The sequence below is a fragment of the Hylobates moloch genome, unplaced genomic scaffold (genome assembly GCF_009828535.3).
Source record: "Hylobates moloch isolate HMO894 unplaced genomic scaffold, HMol_V3 SCAFFOLD_15, whole genome shotgun sequence".
Lineage (NCBI taxonomy): Eukaryota > Metazoa > Chordata > Mammalia > Primates > Hylobatidae > Hylobates > Hylobates moloch.
Window position 1 is genome coordinate 92774159 of NW_026652290.1, and position 21025 is coordinate 92795183.

General features: G+C 54.5%; 2 protein-coding genes across 4 annotated transcripts in view; one reads left to right on the forward strand and one right to left on the reverse strand.

The window, feature by feature from the left end:
• Positions 1-422, reverse strand: part of SYMPK (symplekin scaffold protein) — a 45284-nt gene extending 44862 nt beyond the window's left edge. Inside the window, exon 1 of the mRNA XM_032178542.2 lies at positions 319-422. The gene's annotated coding sequence lies outside the window, so the exon portion shown is untranslated. The remainder of the gene's footprint in view (positions 1-318) is intronic.
• A 251-nt stretch (positions 423-673) lies between these two features.
• On the forward strand, positions 674-11255 carry FOXA3 (forkhead box A3). Of its 3 annotated transcripts, none has more exons than XM_058428779.1 (3): positions 674-741; positions 1275-1447; positions 9530-11255. In XM_058428779.1, exon 3 carries the CDS (start codon positions 9560-9562, stop codon positions 10511-10513), a length of 954 nt encoding a protein of 317 aa, XP_058284762.1. In that variant the 5' UTR covers positions 674-741; positions 1275-1447; positions 9530-9559; the 3' UTR covers positions 10514-11255. The 3 variants fall into 3 exon arrangements, with proteins under 3 accessions (XP_058284762.1, XP_032033451.1, XP_058284763.1); XM_058428780.1 differs by lacking the exons at positions 674-741; positions 1275-1447 and adding an exon at positions 1684-1781 and having other exon boundaries at positions 9530-9732; positions 9854-11255; XM_032177560.2 differs by lacking the exons at positions 674-741; positions 1275-1447 and adding an exon at positions 1582-1781.
• The last annotated feature ends 9770 nt before the right edge of the window (positions 11256-21025 follow it).

Below are 21025 nucleotides of genomic sequence, written 5' to 3' on the forward strand. Positions count from 1 at the left end.
AAATCCCCGAAGCGGGAAAGCGCATGGCAAGTTTAAGGAACCGAAAGCCCAGGGCGGCTGTTAGAGGTGGGGGGAAAAGCAAAGAGGCCGAGTCGAAACAAGCGAGGTCTGCAGGGCGGACGCGCCCGGGGGGCCACGTTGGAACTTTGCCTCGAGGGCACTAGGGAGCCAAGGAAGGGTCCTGAGCAGGGGAAGAAACACGGGTCGCGAAAGCCACTGTTCCCCTCTCCCCACGGCGATCCCCTCCCCGCCCGCGCCCCTGCTTCTTTAGGGGCCTCCTCCCTTCGTCTCTGGGCCCAAACGCCGCCTCCCGCTCACCGCGGCTCTGGCCTCCGTTCCCCTCGCGCCCCCTCAGCAGCGCCTCTTCCTAGACTCCGCCGCTGCTGCCGCCGCCATCTTCCTTCGTCGCCGGGAACGGTGCGCACGCGCCAAACACCCAGGGCCGCCGGGAAATGGAGTCCAGAGCACAGCCCGACCCCGCCCATGCCTCGTCCCGTGCGAGCGGCCTTCTGCCCGCCTCCATACTACAGCAAGCGGCCCCTTCATTTCCCGCTCTGGGTCGCTAGGCCTTCTGGGAAATGTAGTCCCTTCGGAGGCACCGGGCGGAAAGGGAGCTAGAGCATTCTGGGAAATGGAGTTCTCAGTGATGCTGAGTCCCTGGACGGCTGGCTGGTCTTGGAGAGTGGGGAGACCAGGCAGCGAAGTTCCTGGGTCCTGGAGGGGAGGTGGTCTGTTGCCCTAGTGAGCTCTGCGGAGAGGCCCCGATCCCCTCCACCTTTGTTCTTGACCCTTTCAACAGTCTGAAGCATTTCTTTTTCTTTTCTTTCTTTCTTTTTTTTTTTTGGAAACGGAGTCTCGCTCTGTCTCCCAGGCTGGACTGCAGTGGCGCGATCTCGACTCACTGCAACCTCCGCTTCCTAGGTTCAAACGATTCTCCTGCCTCAGCCTCCCGAATAGCTGGGATTACAGGCACGCACCATCACGCCTAGCTAGTTTTTGTATTTTTAATAGAGATGGGGTTTCACCCTGTTGGCCAGGCTGGTCTCAAACTCCTGACCTCAAGTGATTCGCCCGCCCGCCTCGGCCTCCTGCAGTGCTGGAATTACAGGCGTGAGCCTCCGCGCCCGGCCACGTCAAGCATTTCTAGCCGTCGGAAGCCTCAGTCTTCCTGTCTGTCCAATGGGGGTGTGATTTCGGGGACCTCTTACGGGTCCTTATAGTCGCATAGTGGCCCTAGCGCTCTGATTCCCCTTTCTTCTGCCGCGGTCATGCAGGGCTCTGGCTCTTCGTCCTCTCCTGTCGAGATGATGAAACCCCCTGAGGTAGAAAGGCTCCAGAGTTCTGCCTTCGGGGCCCCTGGTATCTGCAGCGTCTCTGCTGGCAGCTCCCTCACTCCTGAATCACCTCCAGCTGTCGCGTCCTGGGGCTGCGGCCCCCGGCGCCTGAGGTCTGTCTCTTGGCGATCCCGCAGGGGGCGCCCCAGTCCGAGCGCGCCGCCCTCGAGGAGGCGGGAGGGGAGCCCGGGGCGGGCGAGGGCGGGGGTGTCCCGGCTATAAAGCGTGGCCGCCTCCCGCGGCGCTCGGGACAGCCCTACCCCGGGCGGTCGGACGGGCGGGCGCCGGCGGGAGCTTGGGCAGTGCCCGCGGAGAGATCCAGAGCGCTCCGTTCCCCCGGGGTCGGCGCGGGGGCGGGTGGGGGCGCAAGCCCAGGGGATGCTGGGCTCGGTGAAGATGGAGGCCCATGACCTGGCCGAATGGAGCTACTACCCGGAGGCGGGCGAGGTGTGTCCTCGGGGATGGCGGAGCGGGAAGTGGGGGGCAGGTATCGGGGTATGGGCTCACATGGAGCAGGGACTGGTTGTGGGTTCAAATGGGGGCAAAGGCGTCTAGTTGGACAGCCGAGGAACTGGGAACACGGAGACCAGGTGTGGAAGTCAGGGACCCGGGACGAGGCATGGATGGGAGCGCTGTTTGGGCAGCCTCGCCGCGGCCAGGGCTTAAAAATGGAAGTCAGGAAAATTTAGCCAAGGGTCGGGTCACACCTTAAACTTGGGAGCCGGGTGTTGGGGCCCCAAAAAGCAAGGGATTTATATGAACAAACCAAAGATAGGAATCAGAGTTCCAGGGTAGGGGACAGACTAGGGGGTTTCAGGATGTGAGGTTCAAAGTTGGAGGGAAAGAAAGACTAAAAGATGGAGGAGGAGTCACCCTTAAGGGAAGGCTGAGGTGGGAGCTCAGGGCCGGCACACAGTGTTAAAGAACTGGGGTTCGGGGGGAAGGATCAGCTGGTGATCTAAGGCAGGGTCAGAAATAGGGATGGGTGCTCAGGGGTAAGAGATGGGGGTGCTCAGAGATGAAGCTTCGTTTTTGGAGTCTGAAATAACAGGTGGCTTAGAGTTGGGCATCTGGGAGCAGAAGATGTAGCCATCAGCATTGGCAGGAGAGGGGCCGATCTCCACCTCCCCCATCCCTACCCGTGACCCTCAGCAGGGACTCCCCAAGTCGGAAGATGGAGAGTTTTAGATTGTGCACCTTCCCCTGCTCCCCGCCAGTCCAGCAACCTCCAGCTATTGCTAAAATTCTCATCCAGTCTCACCTCAGACAAGGCTTCCCTGGAGTAGGGGGTGGCGGCATATTCTAATCCCCTCACCTGGACAGACAGAAAGTCCTTCCTCAAGTCTGACACCCATTCGTCTTGCTGCAACGACCCCTACACCTTAGCTACCTCACTCTATAATCAACGCTGTGAGGTTGTGGGGGCTGGGGGTTGGGTTCTCGGTCTGAGAATTATGGGGGTCTGGACACTCGGACTTCTAACCTGGAAGGGGACTGTGGGCTTCAGGTGGGGTGTGGGGCAGGAATGGCTGGGTTCTCCAAGGAGTCAAGACCTGGTGGCTGCGGGGGCCCCAGCGTGCCTGAGTCTTGGGTCTGGGGCTTGAAACTGTAGGGTGGGACTCCTGGATCCCCAGGCCTCAGGGCTTGGCAAGGCGCCTGGGAGGGGCCAGTCCTGGGTTTGGGGAGGTGTGAGGTGCACGTGGGGTGGGGCAGGGCCAACAGGGAAAGGGATTGGGAGTGTTGAGAGGTGGAGGCAGGGTGGCTGGAGGTATCAGTTGTGAGATGCGGAAGGCAGAGACCCAGGTGGGAAATGGAGGGTTCCAGGTAGTGGGGGTGATCCCAGCTGGACCTCTGGAGAACTCAGTCTGGGGACCTGATTTAAGGGAACCAACTACAGACCAATCATACAAACCAACTACAGTTGTTTTGGGGGCACATCTTAAGTAAATGATGGGGGTCTAGGCAGGAGGGGTTGATATTTGGGGCACAGTCTGAATAGATCCAAGTTTAGGGGACAATTTGTATAGAAATTGTGTCAGAAATTGAAAGATAGCCGGCACAGTGGCTCACACTTGTAATCCCAGCACTTTGGGAGGTCCAAGTGGGAGGATCTCTTGAGCCCAGGAGTTTGAGGCCAGCCTGGGCAACATAGGGAGACCTTGTCTTTAAAAAGAATTTTTTTTTTTAATTAGTCAGGCATGCCTGTAGTCTAAGCTACTTGGTTGGGAGGCTGAGGTGGGAGGATCACTTGAGGCTGGGAGTTCGAGCTGCCAGGAGCTGTGATCGTATCAGGGCACTCCAGCCTGGGTGACGGAATGAGACCCTATCTCAAAAAAAAAAAAATAATAATAGTAGAGGGACAGTCTGGAGGTAATCAGCATTTCAGGGCATATTTTGGAAGAGTCAGTATTTGGAGGAATGGAAATGGTTGGGTGATACTGTCTGAGGCTCTCCCCAGCCTTCCCATCAAATAAGCCCACCTCTTCCCCTTGGGTCAGAACAATGGGGAGAGAAATACCTACACTCAGCCAGCAACTGAGAGCTGAGAGGGTCCCCAAACCACTTCTTGCCCATAGCACCCTCCCGCTGGGGTGACGTTAACACTCAAGGCCAGCTTGCTGTCTGGAAAGAACTTGGAAAGTTACCATCCCGGGATATCCCTGTTGGCCTCAGGTTCTTGCAGATCAGCTGGTCCAGCTGCTCCCCCGTTTTAGAGGTGGTTAACTCTGAAGCCCCACACGCAGAACACTAGGGTCCTGGGTTGGGTCTAGGACTAGAAACTTGGCTTCTGGCTTCACACTGCCTTCCCCTGCTCCCTGTCACACCCTTCTCCAGAGACAATAAGGAAATGAAAGAGGAGAAATTCCAGTCTCCTGGTGTGGGGTTGCGGGTCCCCCAAGGGCTTCCCCCCAGTCTCAGCCCCACCCTGTCAGGGGAGATCCGGCTCAGACCCGGACACCAGGGGTTCATCCCAGCCCCGGGGCGTGGGAAAGCCTAGGGTGGATTAGGGCAGCTGGAGTACTTGAGGTTGGACCTCAAGGAGGACTTCCGGGTGGGTGGGGAGCCAGAAAGGAGGGCCCTGGGGTCCCTATCTGTCTTACTCGGCAATACCAGAGAGCCTGACTGGGTTGCAGAAATGGGGCGTGGAGGTATAGGGGTATTTGGAAACTCTGTGGACCCCTCTAATCCATCACCTTCTCACCTCATCTCTTTTCTTTTTCTGGGGAGGGGACCCAAAGCCACCAACCAGGGGGAGAGCCTGCATGGGGGAAGGGAGTAACTGTGGCTGCAATTTCACTGTGAGACTTGGGGTGAGGAGGAATGGATTTGTTGAAGGGAGGGAGGGAGATAGATAGATAGATAGATAGATAGATAGATAGATAGATAGATAGATTAGATAAATGCATGGATGGATGGATGGATAGATTGATAGGAAGATGGTGGCTGGTCATGGTGGCTCATGACTGTAATCCCAGCACTTTGGGAGGCCGAAGAGGGTGGATCACTTGAGGTCAGGAGTTCAAGACCAGCCTGGCCAACGTGGTGAAACCCCGTCTCTACTAAAAATACAAAAATTAGCTGGACATGGTGGCGCATGCCTATAATCCCAGTTACTTGGGAGGCTGAGACAGGAGAATTGCTTGAACCCGGGAGGCGGACGTTGCAGGGAGCCGAGATGGAGCCACTGCACTCCAGCCTGGGTGACAGAGTGAGACTCTATCTCAAAAAAAAAAAAAAAAAAAGACAAGAAGATGAGCTGAAGGAGGAAAAGAGGTAGGAGTTGGGGGTGGGAGGGGAGTGGGGTAGAGTCAGGTAGTGAGAGAGAGTGCCAAGGAAGGGAGAAAGAGATGGAAGGATGGAGAGACGGGCCAAGATGGAGGGGAAAGAAAGATGGGAGAGGAAAGATGGGGAGGGGTCGGGCGGGGGGTGGGCAGGAAAAGCAAAAGAGGTTAGGGAGGAGACAGAAGGGAAAACAATGGAGGGGTGGGGAGGGAGATGGGAGAGGGGAATATGGGTACTAGTACTGAGACAGGTAACACAAAGGCAAAAATAGCCAGCAGAGATTCAAAGAGACATGATGAAAGAGCTCCTTGGAGAGACATGAAAAGGAAAGAGCAGAGGATTTCTCGACTGGAACTCAGACTTAGGGTTGAGTTGGTTGCCTCCCCTCCCTGATTCCCTAAGCCACCCTGGCAAGACTTGTTTCTCCCAGGACCTTGTGACCTGCAGAAGCTTACAGTGGTAGGACCAGACATGGTGGCTCATGGCTCTAATCCCAACACTTTGGGAGGCTGAGGCGGGAGGATCATCTGAGGTCAGGAGTTCGAGACTAGCCTGACCAACATGGCGAAACCCTGCCTTTACTAAAAATACAAAAATTAGCTGAGTGTTGTGGTGCGTGCCTGTAATCCCAGCTACTCGGGAGGCTGAGGCAGGAGAATCGCTGGAACCTGGGAGGAAGAGGTTGCAGTGAGCTGAGATCGCACCACTGCGCTCCAGCCTGGGCGATAGAGTGAGGCTCTGTCTCTAAAAAAAAAAAAAAAAAAGCTTACAGTGGCAGGAGACTAGGTGGTATCCAGTTAACTCACATTTCGTGGCTCTAGCCAGTGCTATATTCCCCCCACCCGCGCAGTGCCATGAGACCCCAGGCCTCGGAGGAGGCAGTGGGGAAAGGTCCAGGTGGAGGATGGGGCAGAGAGGATGGGAGACAGTGGTTGAGAAGGGATAAGTAGATACAAAGAAAGAAACAACCTTCCAGCATGCCTATGTTTTGCTGGCGTGTTCTCTTCACTGTTGTGTTCCTGCTAGACTGTTGGCACCATGAGGGCAGGCATTTCTATCTGTCTTAGTCACTGCTTTTACTTTATTTTATTTTATGATTATTATTTTTTGAGATGGAGTCTTGCTCTGTTGCTCAGGCCGGAATGCAGTGGCATGTCTCAGCTCACCACAACCTCTGCCTCCTGGATTCAAGCAATTCTCCTGCCTCAGCCTCCCTAGTAGCTGGGATTGCAGGCATGTGCCACCACGCCCGGCTAATTTTGTATTTTTAATAGAGACGGGGTTTTTCCCTGTTGGTCAGGCTGGTCTCGAAAACTCCCAACCTCAAGCGATCCGCCCCGCTCAGCCTCCCAAAGTGCTGGGATTACAGGCTTGAGCCACAGCACCTGGCCTAGTCACTACATTTATAGCATGACCCGGAACAGGTCTGGAGCCAGACTGCCTGGTTGCAGAATCCCAGTTCTGCCCCCATTCTTGCTGTGTGACCCCAACAACCTCTCTGGGCCTCAGCTAGCTCAGCCGTAAAATGGGCATCATCATAACACCTCCTCCCATAGTATGGTTGTCAAGGTTAAAGGAGACCATTCTTGTGAAGCGCTTGGAACAGCACCTGGCATGGAGCAGCTAACTGATAAATATTGGTTGAATGAATGAAAGAATATACAGAGGGTTACTTAGAGAGGCACTGCAAGATCTACCGTGTTCCATTGACCTAGGATGCACCTTTTTCCCCCACTTGGACATTTCCAAAAATGGGATGCATTTTACAGTCAATGGTGTCCAATGATTTTAACTGAGTGTTTTTCCCATTTGTATTAATATATAAAGTGATGCTGCAGCTTCCAGAGAAGTCTTAGATTTGAAGATGTATAGTAAATAGATAAATAATATTATTAGGTTGAAAAATGATTTCTGATATTCAAATATTTTTATGTATAAATGCAGTAATTTTTTATTTTTATTTTTATTTATTTTTTTGAGACAGAGTCTTGCTCTGTCGCCCAGGCTGGAGTGCAGTGGTGCAATCTCGGCTCACTGCAACCTCCACCTCCTGGGTTCAAGCAATTCTCCTGCCTCAGCCTCCTGAATAGCTGGGACTACAGGCCCCCGCCACCATACCTGGCTATTTTTTGTATTTTTAGTACAGACAGGGTTTCACCATGTTGGCCAGGCTGGTCTCGAACTCCTGACCTCAAGTGATCTGCCTGCCTCGGCCTCCCAAAGTGCTGGGATGACAGGTGTAAGCCACCGTGCCTGGCCTAAATACAATAATTTTATAAGCTAAAAGATTGAAGAGAGCTACACATATATGTTAGATATGTTAGATTATTACAGACTTATAATAACTTTTTTTTTTTTTGAGATGGAGTCTCACTCGGTCGCCCAGGCTGGAGTGCAGTGGCGTGATCTCAGCTCACTGCAAGCTCCACTTCTCGGGTTCACACCATTCTCCTGCCTCATCCTCCCAAGTAGCTGGGACTACAGGTGCCCGCCACCATGCCCGGCTAATTTTGTTTTTGTATTTTTAGTAGAGACGGGGTTTCACCGTGTTGGCCAGAATGGTCTCGATCTCCTGACCTCGTGATCCACCCACCTCGGCCTCCCAAAGTGCTGGGATTACAGGCGTGAGCCACTGCGTCTGGCCTATAATAACTCCTTATGATTACCAAAATTGAGAACTGCTGATTTACCTAATAAACCAGCAGTTATTAAATTTTTTGATCTCAGGACCACTCTCCCCCTTTTTTTTTTTTTTTTTGAGATGGAGTCTTGCTCTGTTGCCCTGGCTGGAGTGTGCAGTGGCACAATCTCAGCTCACTGCAGCCTCAGACTCCTGGGCTCAAGCTATCCTCCTGCCTCAACCTCCTGAGTAGCTGGGATTACAGGCCTGTGCCACAATGCCTGGCTGATTTTTGTATTTTTGGTAGAGACAGGGTTTTGCCATGTTGCCAGGCTGGTCTCAAACTCCTGACCTCAAGTGATCCACCCTCCTCGGCTCCCAAAGTTCTCGGATTACTTTGGGAGGCTGAGGCAGGAGGATTACTCAAGGCCAGGAGTTTGAGAACAGCCTGGGCAACGTGATGAATCCCCGTCTCTACTAAAAATACAAAAAAATTAGCTGGGTGTGCGGTGCATGCCTGTAATCCCAGCTACTTGGGAGGCTGAGGCATGATAATAGCTTGAACTTGGGAGGTGGAGGTTGCAGTGAGCCAAGATTGTGCCACGCCACTCCAGCCAGGGCAACAGAGCGAAACTCTGTCTCTAAATAAATAAATAATCCGGGTGTGGTGGTGCACGCCTGTAATCCCAGCTACTTAGGTGACTGAGGCAGGAGGATCACTTGAGCCCCAGAGTTTGAGGCTACAGTGAGCTGTGATTTCACCACTGCACTTCAGCCTGAGTGACAGAGTGAGACCCTGTGGGCAAAAAAAAAAAATTATTTAGGAGTCCAAACAGTTTCTGTTGATGTGGGTTATGTCAATCTACATTTACGGTATTTACAATTAAAACTGAGAAATGTTAAAAAACATGTATTAATTCATTTAAAAATAGCAACCATTTGTTAGTGTAAAAGATTTTTATTAAAAAAACCAAATTTCAAAAAATTTAGTCAAAAGAGTGACACTGTTTTCCATTTTTGCAAATCAAGTCTGGCCCAGTGGAAGACAGCTGGATTCTCCTGGTTGCTTCTGCATTCTCTCTGTTGGAATATCAACACCCTCTGGAAAACTCCACTGTACACTTCATGAGAAAGAGAGTGAAAAGGGCTAATAATAACTTAGGATTGCAGGCGCGGTGGCTCCCGCCTGTAATCTCAGCACTTTGGGAGGCCGAGGTGGGCAGATCACAAGGCCAGGAGTTCAAGACCAGCCTGGCCAACATGGAGAAACCCCGTCTCTACTAAAAATACAAAAAGAAAAAAAAAAATGCTGGCGTGGTGGCGCACACCTGTAATCCCAGCTGCTCTGGAGGCTGAGGCAGGAGAATTGGTTGAGCCCAGGAGGCGGAAGTTGCATTGAGGCGACATCACACCACTGCACTTCAGCCTGAGCGACAGAGCAAGACTCTGCCCCCCCAAAAAAAATAGCATTATTTTGAAAATAGTTTTGACTTCGTGGACATCCTCGAAGGGTTTCAGAGACCCCCCTGGGAGTTCCGAACCCTGGAGAATCACTTAAAGGATGACGTTGAGTGTATGGGAGCATGGTGGGTGGGAAAGCAGGGGGCAGAAAGGGCGTGTCCAGGGAGTGAGGAGAGACCTTGAGAGACTGCTTTCTACAGATAGAGGTAATGATGAAAGCAATTTGTAGAGGAGGCAAGATGGACAGACAGACGGACACGCAGTGGGTCCTGGGATCCTTCGCTGACCAGCAGAGTGGAGCCCCACTGACCCCTTTCATCTTTCCCTCTAGGTCTACTCTCCGGTGACCCCAGTGCCCACCATGGCCCCCCTCAACTCCTACATGACCCTGAACCCTCTAAGCTCTCCCTATCCCCCTGGAGGGCTCCCTGCCTCCCCACTGCCCTCAGGACCCCTGGCACCCCCAGCACCCGCAGCACCCCTGGGGCCCACCTTCCCAGGCCTGGGTGTCAGTGGTGGCAGCAGCAGCTCAGGGTACGGGGCCCCGGGTCCTGGGCTGGTGCACGGGAAGGAGATGCCGAAGGGGTATCGGCGGCCCCTGGCACACGCCAAGCCACCGTATTCCTACATCTCGCTCATCACCATGGCCATCCAGCAGGCACCGGGCAAGATGCTGACCTTGAGTGAAATCTACCAGTGGATCATGGACCTCTTCCCTTACTATCGGGAGAATCAGCAGCGCTGGCAGAACTCCATTCGCCACTCGCTATCTTTCAACGACTGCTTCGTCAAGGTGGCGCGTTCCCCAGACAAGCCTGGCAAGGGCTCCTACTGGGCCCTGCACCCCAGCTCAGGGAATATGTTTGAGAACGGCTGCTACCTGCGCCGCCAGAAGCGCTTCAAGCTGGAGGAGAAGGTGAAGAAAGGGGGCAGTGGGGCTGCCACCACCACCAGGAACGGGACAGGGTCTGCTGCCTCGACCACCACCCCCGCGGCCACAGTCACCTCCCCGCCCCAGCCCCCGCCTCCAGCCCCCGAGCCTGAGGCCCAGGGCGGGGAAGATGTGGGGGCTCTGGACTGTGGCTCACCCCCTTCCTCCACACCCTATTTCACTGGCCTGGAGCTCCCAGGGGAGTTGAAGCTGGACGCGCCCTACAACTTCAACCACCCTTTCTCCATCAACAACCTAATGTCAGAACAGACACCAGCACCTCCCAAACTGGACGTGGGGTTTGGGGGCTACGGGGCTGAGGGTGGGGAGCCTGGAGTCTACTATCAGGGCCTCTATTCCCGCTCTTTGCTTAACGCATCCTAGCAGGGGTTGGGAACATGGTGGTGGATATGGCTGGAGCTCACACCACGAAGCTCTTGGGGCCTGATCCTTCTGGTGACACTTCACTTGTCCCATTGGTTAACATCTGGGTGGGTCTATTACTTACTGTGATGACTGCTGTTTCAGTGGGCATGGTGTTGATCCACGGGGTACTGTGATAACCACCATGGATACATTTTGGTGGCCCACTGGGTACTGTGAGGACTGCTACGCTGGTTGATGTTATTGGCTGATCCACTGCATGGTTTGATGGCCACCATTTCGGTTGGCCCTTTGGGTGTGATGGTGATAGCATTTCAGTGACATCTTCTTTGGCCCCCCCCCCCATTAGGTGCTGTGCCCACTTCTTTTTTGGTGTACTTGGCACAGTAGGTGCCAAGTTGGCCACCATTCTGTGTAACACCTTTTTTGGCCCATTGGGTGCTTTGATGGACATCATACTGGGTAGGTGACAATGTCAGTGGGCCACCAAGTGCCATGATGGCTGCTGCAGCCCCATGTTGGCTATGTCGTCACCATTCTCTTTGGCATGGGTTGGGTAGGGGATGGAGGTGAGAATACTCCTTGGTTTTCTCTGAAGCCCACCCTTTCCCCCAACTCTGGTCCAGGAGAAACCAGAAAAGGCTGGTTAGGGTGTGGGGAATTTCTACTGAAGTCTGATTCTTGCCCGGAAAGCAGGGTACTGGCTGTGTTTAATCATTAAAGGTACCATGTCCGCCTCTTACTGAATGTCTCTTTTCCTTGGCCAGTGGGCCCTGTGGGGCTTGAACACCTGAATTTCTGCTCCTCTGTCCCTTCTGCTTCCTACCCCTAAGAGCTTGCTGCCTCTGAGGGAGGAGTTGGGGGAGGCATCGACCTGACCTTTGGCTCTTTGCTGTCCCTGACCCCAAGGACAGTTTGCTCACAGATAGCAGCCCCCACAGCAGTGTGGCCAGAGCAGCAGGGGGAGGTGGCTCTGCAGTGACCAAAGCCATCTCCCCACCCCCGCTTCTCAGACATACACACAGACCTCTACCTCTGAGGCTCTGGAAGCCTAATGTCCGAATAATCTTTGGCTAAGCTGGGGAGGAGGAAAAAGGACAGATGAGGTGTCAGTTCAATGACTGGAGATCGTGCACATGTTGGAGTTTATCTGCGTGTGTGTGTGTGTGTGTGCGCGTGCACACGCGCTGTGTGTCATAGGATAGCCCTATGCCTATTGGGGTCCTCATGGTCTACCGCAGGGTGTTGTCTGTTGTTGGTATCCCTTGATTGTGTAGGTTTGTGTGTCTGTTCATACCCTGGGTATATGCTTACTTGCCCTGGGTGGCTGGGAATATCAGACTCTTGTGTATGTATTTTTTTTTTTTTTTTTTGAGACAGGGTCTCGCTCTGTTGCCCAGGCTGGAGTGTGTGGTACAATCTTGGCTCACGGCAACCTCCACCTCCTGGGTTCAAGTAATTCTCTTGCCTCAGCCTCCCGAGTAGCTAGGATTACAGGTGCCCACCACGACACCTGGCTAATTGTTGTATTTTTAGTAGAGACAGGGTTTCACCATGTTGACCAAGCTGTTCTCAAACTCCTGACCTCAAGTGATCCGCCCACCTCAGGCTCCCAAAGTGCTGGGATTTCAGGCGTGAGCCACCGTGCCCTGCCTTTTGTGTATGTCTTTATTGTGTTGTGTGTGTGGTTCTCTGTGTGCACATATCCCTGGGTCCCTCTGGGTCTCACACTGTGTTAGGTGTGTGTCTATATGTCACTCTTTGCCTAACTCACTGCCTCAGAGAGTGTGTGTGTGGAACGACATGCATATGGCAGGGCTGGCTGTTCTTGTGTATTCTATATGTATCTCTGTGAGTCCATGTATGTCTGCATGCTTAAAAGAAAACATGTAGTCTGGGTGTGGTGGCTTATGCCTATAACCGCAGCACTTTGGGAGGTCGAGGTGGGTGGATCACTTGAGGTCAGGAGTTCGAGACCAGCCTGGCCAACATGGCGAAGTTGGCCTAAAAATGCTCTACTAAAACACAATAATTAGGCCGGGCGTGGAGGCTCACGCCTGTAGTCCCAGCTACTCAGGAGGCTGAGGCAGGAGAATTGCTTGAACCCAGGAGGCAGAGATTGCAATGAGCCGAAGGTTGCAGTGAGCCAAGATTGCACTGCTGCACTCCAGCCTGGGAGACAGAGCAAGACTCTGTCTCAAAGAAAAAAAAAAAAAAAAAGAAAGCACGTGTGTTTACGTGTGTCTGATGGCTGCCTTTGCTGTGTACTTGTCACTGTTGCATTTGCATGTGAACGTGTGTGGAGAGTAGGCTGGCCTGGTGTCTGTCATTTTTGCAGGAGGGTGTGCGGGGAAGGAACTGTGTCCTCCTTCAGCCACTGTGAGCCTCTGGGTTTGGGATCTGTGTTTCTGTCCCCCAGGTCTCTCCTGTGACTCTGAGTCTGCCTGTCTGTTGCTCAGATTGGCTGTCCCGGAAACACAACTGTGCATCTCCCACCCCTCCTTTCAGAATGGAAACTGAGGCCCAGATGGGATGGGACTGGGCTAAGGTCATTCAGCAGGGCTGGAGCGGGTGGGCAAGGTTGATCTGATTCTGTCTTTTCCTTACCTGTCATCTGCCTTCCCTGGTTGCTGGCTCTCTGGTTGCTCATTCATTTATTCAGTCAGCCAGCCAGCCATTCAGTCATTTGAAGACCAAAGACTTTGTCTGATCCACCTGTGTGTGTGAGCGCACACGCGCATGCATGCACACCAGTGTGATGTGTCTTTCAGTTTCTGTGGGTCCATCTTTCTCCTTGTCTCTTAGTGTCCTTTTTTTCCTCTTTTTCTTTTTCTCCCTCCCTCCCTCCCTCCCTTCCTTCCTCTTTTTTTTTTTTTTTTTTTTTTTTTTTTGACAGGGTCTTGCTCTATCACCCATGCTGGAGTGCAGTGGTGCAATCACAGCTCACTGCAGTGTCAACCTCCCGGGCTCAAGCTATCCTCCTTTCTCAGCCTCTCGAGTAGCTAGGACTACAGGTGCGCACCACCACGCCGGGCTAATTTTTTAATTTTGTATAGAGGAGGGGCCTCCCTGTATTGCCCATGCTGTTCTTGAACTCCTGGCCTCAAGCAATCCTCCCACTTCAGCCTCCCGAAGTGCTGAGATTAAAGACCTGAGCCACTGAGCCTGGCCAGTGTCATTTCTTTCTGTATCAATCTGTCCCTCACCCTCTTTCTGTGCCTTTATCTGTGTTTCTTGGTTTCTTTGAGTTGCTGGTGCTGTCTCTGTGTGTCTGTCTCTCCTATGGCTCACCTCATGCTCTCTCTCTCTCTCCCCCCTCACCCGGCCCCCCCCTTTTCTTTCTACTGCTTTGATTCCCCTCCTCCCTCCACCTGGGTCTCTGGGTTTCTCCCTCCTTCTCTCAGAGTGACTCTTTCCTGGGGTCCGTCTCCCCCCACTCCTTTCCTGGATCTCTGGTCTCTCTTTCTCTGGCCTCCATCCCTCTCCCAGCTCTCTGGGTTTCCGCCTCTACCTGCCACCTCGCAGGCCAGGCCCTCTATTCCTGTCGCTGCGCCCCGCCTTGCCGGCTGCGTGTCACCCCCGCCCCCTGCCGCGCTGGCTCCCCGTCCGTCCCACCAGCCTCGCTGTCCTGGGCAGGCCGGGGAATTCCTCCCGGTTCCTGGAAAAAACAACTGGGGCCGAGAGAAAGGCCCTCAGTCTCCCCAGGCACCCGCCCCCCTCCCTCGGGCCTGGGGGTCTCTCCCGGAGTCGGCCAGCCCGAGGCAGGAAGCCCTGCGGTTTCTGGCTTCTCCCAGGCGGCCTCCGGATCTGGCCCCCGCCCCCCCGGCCAACAGCCCAAATATTATTCCGCGGGAGGAGTCGGTGGTGGCGGGAGGAGGCCCAGGCTGAAAGAGGCTTTCAGGGCGGCCAGGCCTGGGGCTTCCTGTCCCCAGGCTCGGGCCTCAGGCCGCCCCAGTGGGGACCTCAGGTGGCCGGAGGGGTGGGGTGTTGTTGTAGGGTCCTCGGGGGAGGGTGGGGCCATCCGTCGGGGTGTCTGGTGGCCACCAGCTCTGCTGGCGTGGGCAGGTGTGACCCCCACCCCAGGGACAGCCGGCTGATGTCCAGCGTGGAAAAGTACCACGGTCAGACGTGGGACGCATGGACAGACACGGGACGCCACGAATCAGGGATGTGGGGTGGCTATGGGGACACAGGCGGCCCTGGGCTGTGGGCCTAAGGTGACATGGTCCAGGGGAGGGGCCTGTGGGTTGGAGCAGAGGCCGGGGCAGGGTCGCAGCTGTGGGCAGAGGGCTGTCAGCATTAGGAGGTATGAGATGATGATGATGATGGTGATGATGGTGATTATGATAATTAAAAGCTCCTAGGGCTTCCCACGAGTCAGCGATTGTGTTAGCACCTTACGGAACTGATGGGCTCTATCCCTCCCGCTCCCCCCAACTTTACTGTTGAATGAAACTGAGGCACAGAGAGGTGAAGTAACTTGCACAGATAATGAGTGGGGTGCTAAGGCATGAACCCAGGCAGTCTGGGCCCAGAGTCAGTGCCCCTAAGCAGCCTGATGTTCTGCAGGATGGGAGGGGACAGTGGCAGCGCAGCACAGTCCTGGGGTCCCAAGCCCTCCCTGGCAGGCACCCCCACTCTCCGCCACAGCCTGCCATATGGGAGGAGGTGGGTTCCCGGAAGCCACATACTCACTGGTGACCAGGTGGTTCACAGCTAGGTAGGACATGTGTGTCTAAGCGGTTTGTCACTGGGCTTTATTCGCATGTCTTGCTGTCAGCGTCTCAATGTCACTGTGTCCATGGGCTCGTGTGTTGCTCCATGTGTGTCTCTGTTGAGCGCGTAAGTGTGTGTGCCTGGACACCTCTATGTTGGTGTCCATTGCTGGGTTTGTGTTGGTGTCACTGACTGTCTCACCATGTACACGTGTAGGTCACTGTTCTGCCATTGTCTTCTTTGTGGCCATCACCATGTTCTCTGTGTCTGTTCATCGCTGTGTGCTTTGTCACTGTGCCTCTGTGCCAGACAACACTTTTGCCTGTCGTGTTTTCTGTGAGCATGCATCAGTGTGTCTGTCGCCGTGTCTGTGACAGTGTGTCTCTGTGACTGTTTACGTCTCTGTCACTCTGGACCTGTCACTGTGGCTCTGTCTATATCTGTCACTGTGTGTCACCGTGTGTGTCCCTCTATGTGTCACCATCTACCCAGGTGTCACCGTGCATGTGTTACTCATCGCCCAGGCCACAGGTGGGTGTGTCGGGCCCACTGGTGCCAGGGCTGTGGCCCAGCCCCTCCCACCCTTGCTGACCGTGGGCCAGGCTGGGCGCCTATTTGCAATCCTGCCCCAGGTAAACACCAAGATCCGGAACCCAAGGGCCACCTCCCTCACCTCCGCCCCTGCCCCTCAGCCTGTTCTGGGCTGGACCAGAACCCTGCAGACAGTGTGCCCCAGACTGGAAATGGGCCCTGACCCTCCCCCAACCCTGGGCACCAGCCTCCCCAAGCCTTCAGCCTCAACTCTCTGTCTGCTTCTCTCTCTCACACTGCGTGTCGATTTCTCTTGTTTCTTTTTGTCCCTGCTTCCTCTCACCTGGGCTTCTCTATGGCTCTGCCTCTCTCTGGAATGACCCTTGTCTTCATTCTGTCACTGTCCCTCTCCCTGTGGCTCTTTCTGTCTCTCTGCAGATAAGTTCCATTTCTCTGGATGTTCGGCTGATGTGTCTCCATTTGAGTCCGCCTGCTTCATGACACTTGCTTTCTATCTAATGCTGGCACTGTCTCCATAAGTCTGTTTCTGTCCCACTTTGTAAGTTTCTCCCTCTCCTTCTCTCTGTCCACCGTCTCTCTGTCTATCTGAGCCTCTTAGTTTTGGGCACTATCTCTGTGGGTCTCTGAGCCCCCAGCCCCCACGGGGGCAGACTGCCATGCCAGGACCCTTAGGGGAGTGTGTGGCCCCCAGCCTCCCCCAAACAGCATGCTGGTGCATATATATATATATAAACGTATATGTGCGTTATTATTTATATCTATACCCAGGCAGGAGGGGAAGACACTGGGGCCTTTGTGTAGCCGCTGCCCGCCTGCCCGCCACTCTTCTCCCTTCGTCCCTGCCACCCGCCCACCTCCACTCCCCCTGCACAGAAAGGTTCCTGTGGGGCCTGCCAGCTTCCTCTGCCTGAGGTGTGAGTGGGCACGCCACGGGTGAGGCAGGCAGGAAGGCCTGGGGGATTTTTCCAGCCCCAGGAAGCTTTCCGGGTGGGGAGGGTTCTGGAAGGAATGGGAGTTCTCAGCAGGGCTACTGTGGGTCTATGTGGATCTGCTGTCCCCGAGTGTCCCCGGGCCCTGAGCTGGCCTCTCCCTGGGGGTCTCTGAGCCTGTCTGTCCATCTAGATGCCATTCTGACGTTTTCTCTGTTGGTTTGGGGTCTCACTCACACATGCACGCACAGTCATCGGGCATTTGTGTTAGGCTCCGTGTTGAGAACACACAGATAAATGTCGGTCCCAGCGGGTTCTATGCCATTTCTGTCTCATTTGCTCCATCCCTTTACCCTCTGCTTGAAAGCTCCCACCTGTTCCCTATTAAAACAAAATTCAGGCCGGGTGCAGTGGCTCACGCTGCAATCCTAGCACTTTGGGAGGCCAAGGCAGGCGGATCACTTGAGGTCAGGAGTTCGAGACCAGCCTGGCCAACATGGTGAAATCCTGTCTCTACTAAAAATACAAAAATTAGCCGGGTGTGGTGGTGGGCACCTGTAATCCCAGCTACTCGGAAGGCTGAATCAGGAGAATGGCTTGAACCCTGGAGGCGGAGGTTGCAGTTAGCTGAGGTCGTGCCACTGCACTCCAGCCTGGGTGACAGAGAGCAAGACTGTGTCTCAAAAACTACAAAAAACAAAAGTCAAAGTCCTTATTACAGTGTACAGGTCCTCTTACTGCTCCCCCACCATCCCTCTGATTCAATTTCCTACTACTCTCCCCCAGCACTGGTCACCTGGTTGCTTCTGGGACAAACCAAGCAGGCTCCCACCTCAGGGCCTTTGCAGGTGCTATTTACACAGATTTCTGCTGGCTTACTCCCTCCCCTCCTTCAGTTCTTAGTGTCACGTGCTCAGTGAGCGCTTTCCTACATCCCTTTCTAAAATAGCAACCCCAACTGGGCACGGTATCTCATGCCTATAATCCCAGCACTTTGGGAGGCTGAAGCAGGCAGATCACATGAGGTCAGGAGTTTGAGATCAGCCTAGCCAACATGGTCAAACTCCGTCTCTACTAAAAATACAAAAATTAGCCAGGCATGGTGGTGCGTGCCTCTAGTCCCAGCTACCTGGGAGGCTGAGGCAGAAGAATTGCTTGAACCCGGGAGGTGGAGGCTGCAGTGAGCTGGGATCGCACCACTGCACTCCAGCCTGGGCAACAGAGCAAGACTCTGTCTCAAAATAAATAAATAATAAAATAAAATAGCAACCCCAGCTGGGTGCGGTGGCTCACACCTGTAATCCCAGCACTTTGGGAGGCTGAGGCAGGAAGATCATTTGAGCTCAGGAGTTTGAGACCAGCCTGGCCAACATGGTAAAACCCCATCTCTATTAAAAATAAATTAAAAATAAAATTAAAATGAAAAAATAAAGTAAAATTAGAAACCCCCATCACTCTTTATCCCCTTTCCCTGGTTTATTTTTTCTTCTTAGGACTGACCACTCTATGGCTGTCTTTTTTTTTTGTGTGTGAGACGGAGTCTTGCTCTGTCCCTCTGTCACCAGGCTGGAGTGCAGTGGCATGATCGCAGCTCCCTGCAACCTCTGCCTCCCGGGTTCAAGCGATTCCCCTGCCTCAGCGTCCTGAGTAGCTGGAACTACAGGCATGTGCCACCACGCTTGGCTAATTTTTTGTACTTTGGTAGAGACGAGATTTCACCATGTTGGCCAGGATGGTCTTGATCTCCTGACCTCGTGATCTGCCCGCCTCGGCCTCCCAAAGTGCTGGGATTACAGGCGTGGGCCACCGCACCCTGCTGGCTGTCATATTTTATGATCCTGTTTCCATCTCTTACCTGAATGCCAGCTCCATGAGAGCAGGGGCTGGATTCTGTTTCCTGCTCCATCCACATTATCTCCCCCAGTGCTTGTCATATGGTGGATGCTGAATAAACACTTGTTGAGGAAGAGAAGCAGCCCATTAATCTATCCATCCCTTAAGCTGACCCTGTGCTGGGTGATGCTGGGGACGCAGTGGTGATCAAGACAGCCCTGGCCTTGCCCTTTTGGGGCTCACAGTCTGCTTGCCAGACAGCAACACTCCAGAATGGACAGGGCTGGGACTGGGGGAGCACAGAGGGATATGTGGGGTGCAGAAATGGCACCTGATGCAGCCTGGGGGTCAGGGAGAGCTTCTTGGAGGAGGTGCTTTGACTGGGGACTAAATGACCCTAACAGATCCAACCTTGCATTTCCTCCAGTTCCCTGCCTGTCTCATAGAACTTTTGTTTGAGGATGTCATCACTCTAGTTCACACCTGTGCCTTTTCCTCATTTCAGTCTTTCTCATCTCTCCTTTTTTTCATCTCTTCTTTATTGCCTTCTCTCTGCATCTCAGTCTCCCCTCTTTTGCGTCTCTGTTGTTGGCATCTCATCTGTACATCTCAGTCTCGCTTAACCCATCAGAATGTTGTCCATTTCCTTTTCTTTTCTGTCTCTCCTTCTCTATGTCTGCCTCATCTCTGAGGTTCTCTCGAGTCTCTCCCTGTCTCACTGGGTCTCCAGCTCCTGCACCTCCTTGTCTCTTTCAGTGAGCTGGTCTCTGCATCTCTCCCTCCCCACCTCTGTTGTCTCCCATCATTCCCTGAGTGTCTCTCTGCATTTCCCCTATCTCCAAGTCTCTTCACCTGCTCCCTGATTCCCAAATAAATCCAGAACCCCTCCACCCTGGCCCCACCCTGGCACTGGGGGAAGGGGGGCTGATCCAGCCCCCACACCCACACAGGTCAGGCCTTCTGCTCTGTTAATGGTTAACTCAACCTCTATCTAGAATACACACCAGCCAGGCTGGGGGTGACTCCCCTGCCCCCCACCCACTTACCAGCTGTTCTTAAAGGACCAGGTGTCCTCCACAGCAATTTAGCTCCCACTGGGGCATGGGAGCCAGGTGTCTGGAGGCCTCCAGCTGTAAAGATTTGGGGGTGGGGGAGATAACCAGCACTTGGGTCTGCGGAGCTGGGTTGGGGGAAGCCACAGGCTTGCCTGGGAGGGGAGCCCAGGCGCAGGAGCTCCATCCAGGTCTCTCTTGCCCCAGGCTTATCACCTGGTGTATTTAATCAGGGGTGGTTTTCCCAGCCCTGCCCTGAGCCCAGGCTGGCAGTGCCAGGGGTGGCAGAACACCTGAGAGCTGATGGCTGGGGGGTGGGGAAGGATGGGACCCCTCAGTCCAAGAGCAGAGGGTCCTCCAGATGCGAAGGTTGAAGCCCTAGGATCCCTAATATCTGGGAGTTAGGACATGAAGGTATGCAAGTATGGGTGGGACCCCTGGGTAACCGAGCTGATGGGTCAGGACTTTAGGGGCCTCCAGATTTAGGTGATGGGAACCCTGGGTTCCCGAGGACATCTGGGGGCAAACTTGGGTCCCAGAGCTGTCTGACAGTGCTGGGTGGTGGTAGGACAATCATTCCCTATCTCTCTGTCCATCCGCGGGCCTTTAAGCCCCGCATTCCCCCTTCCCGGAATCTCCACCTCGGCTTGGCCGGGGAGGCCGCAGAGGTGGGGGCTGGGCTCTTGGGGCCGCCCCCTCCCCTTAACCCCTGCTTTGCCGCAGCCCGCTCAGGCCCCGCCCCGTGACGCCAGGGAGCAGGAAGTCCTGGTTAATGATCAGCCACCCGGACAGGTGCGGGACAAGGCCGCGCACATCAGAAGCAGCCGCGGGGCGAGTGCCTTTCTGCTCTCTAGGGTGGCTGCCAAAGGGGCTTGTCTCCCAAGACGAGGGTGAGGAGTCCAGCTGGGGCTTCCCAAACGTCCGCCTCTGGGGCACCACCAGAGGCAAGAAGTGGCCAAGTTGTTTCTAGGCATCCTGTTAGTTTACCCCGGGGAGGTAAATTTCCTCTTTCCTCGGGCAGTCCCTCTAGCAGTCTGCCCTAAATTCTCCCTTCTACCCAGCAAGAACCCACTGCCCGTGTCTTCTAGGAAGCCTCCCGCTGCCTCTTTCCCCTCCCCGCGTAGGCGCTAAGTCCTCCACCTTCCAGGTGGAGACAGGGGATGGGTCAGCTACAGAAGGGTAATCTACTCCCAAGCCTGTCTGTGGCTCCCCTGCAGGAGCCATCCCTTCTCTGAGCCTCAGTCCTTTCATCTGGAAAACGGGCCGATGGCTAAAACGTGACCAGTGGGTCGCACTTGAAGGTCGGCCGGCGGGACCGCCTGGGTGCAGGGCGCCACCTGGAGGCTACCGCGCAATGTCCTCGCCCTCGCAGGACCAGTTCAGTCCCAAAGGGGGCGCAGCATCTCACACAACTAAGGGACCAAGAAGGA

Excerpts from the sequence above, each read along its gene's own strand:
- FOXA3 (XM_032177560.2), top strand. The coding sequence starts at position 1,713 with ATGCTGGGCTCGGTGAAGATGGAGGCCCATGACCTGGCCGAATGGAGC. Across the intron at positions 1,782-9,529 it reads ACTACCCGGAGGCGGGCGAG|GTCTACTCTCCGGTGACCCC; the intron begins GTGTGTCCTCGG and ends CTTTCCCTCTAG.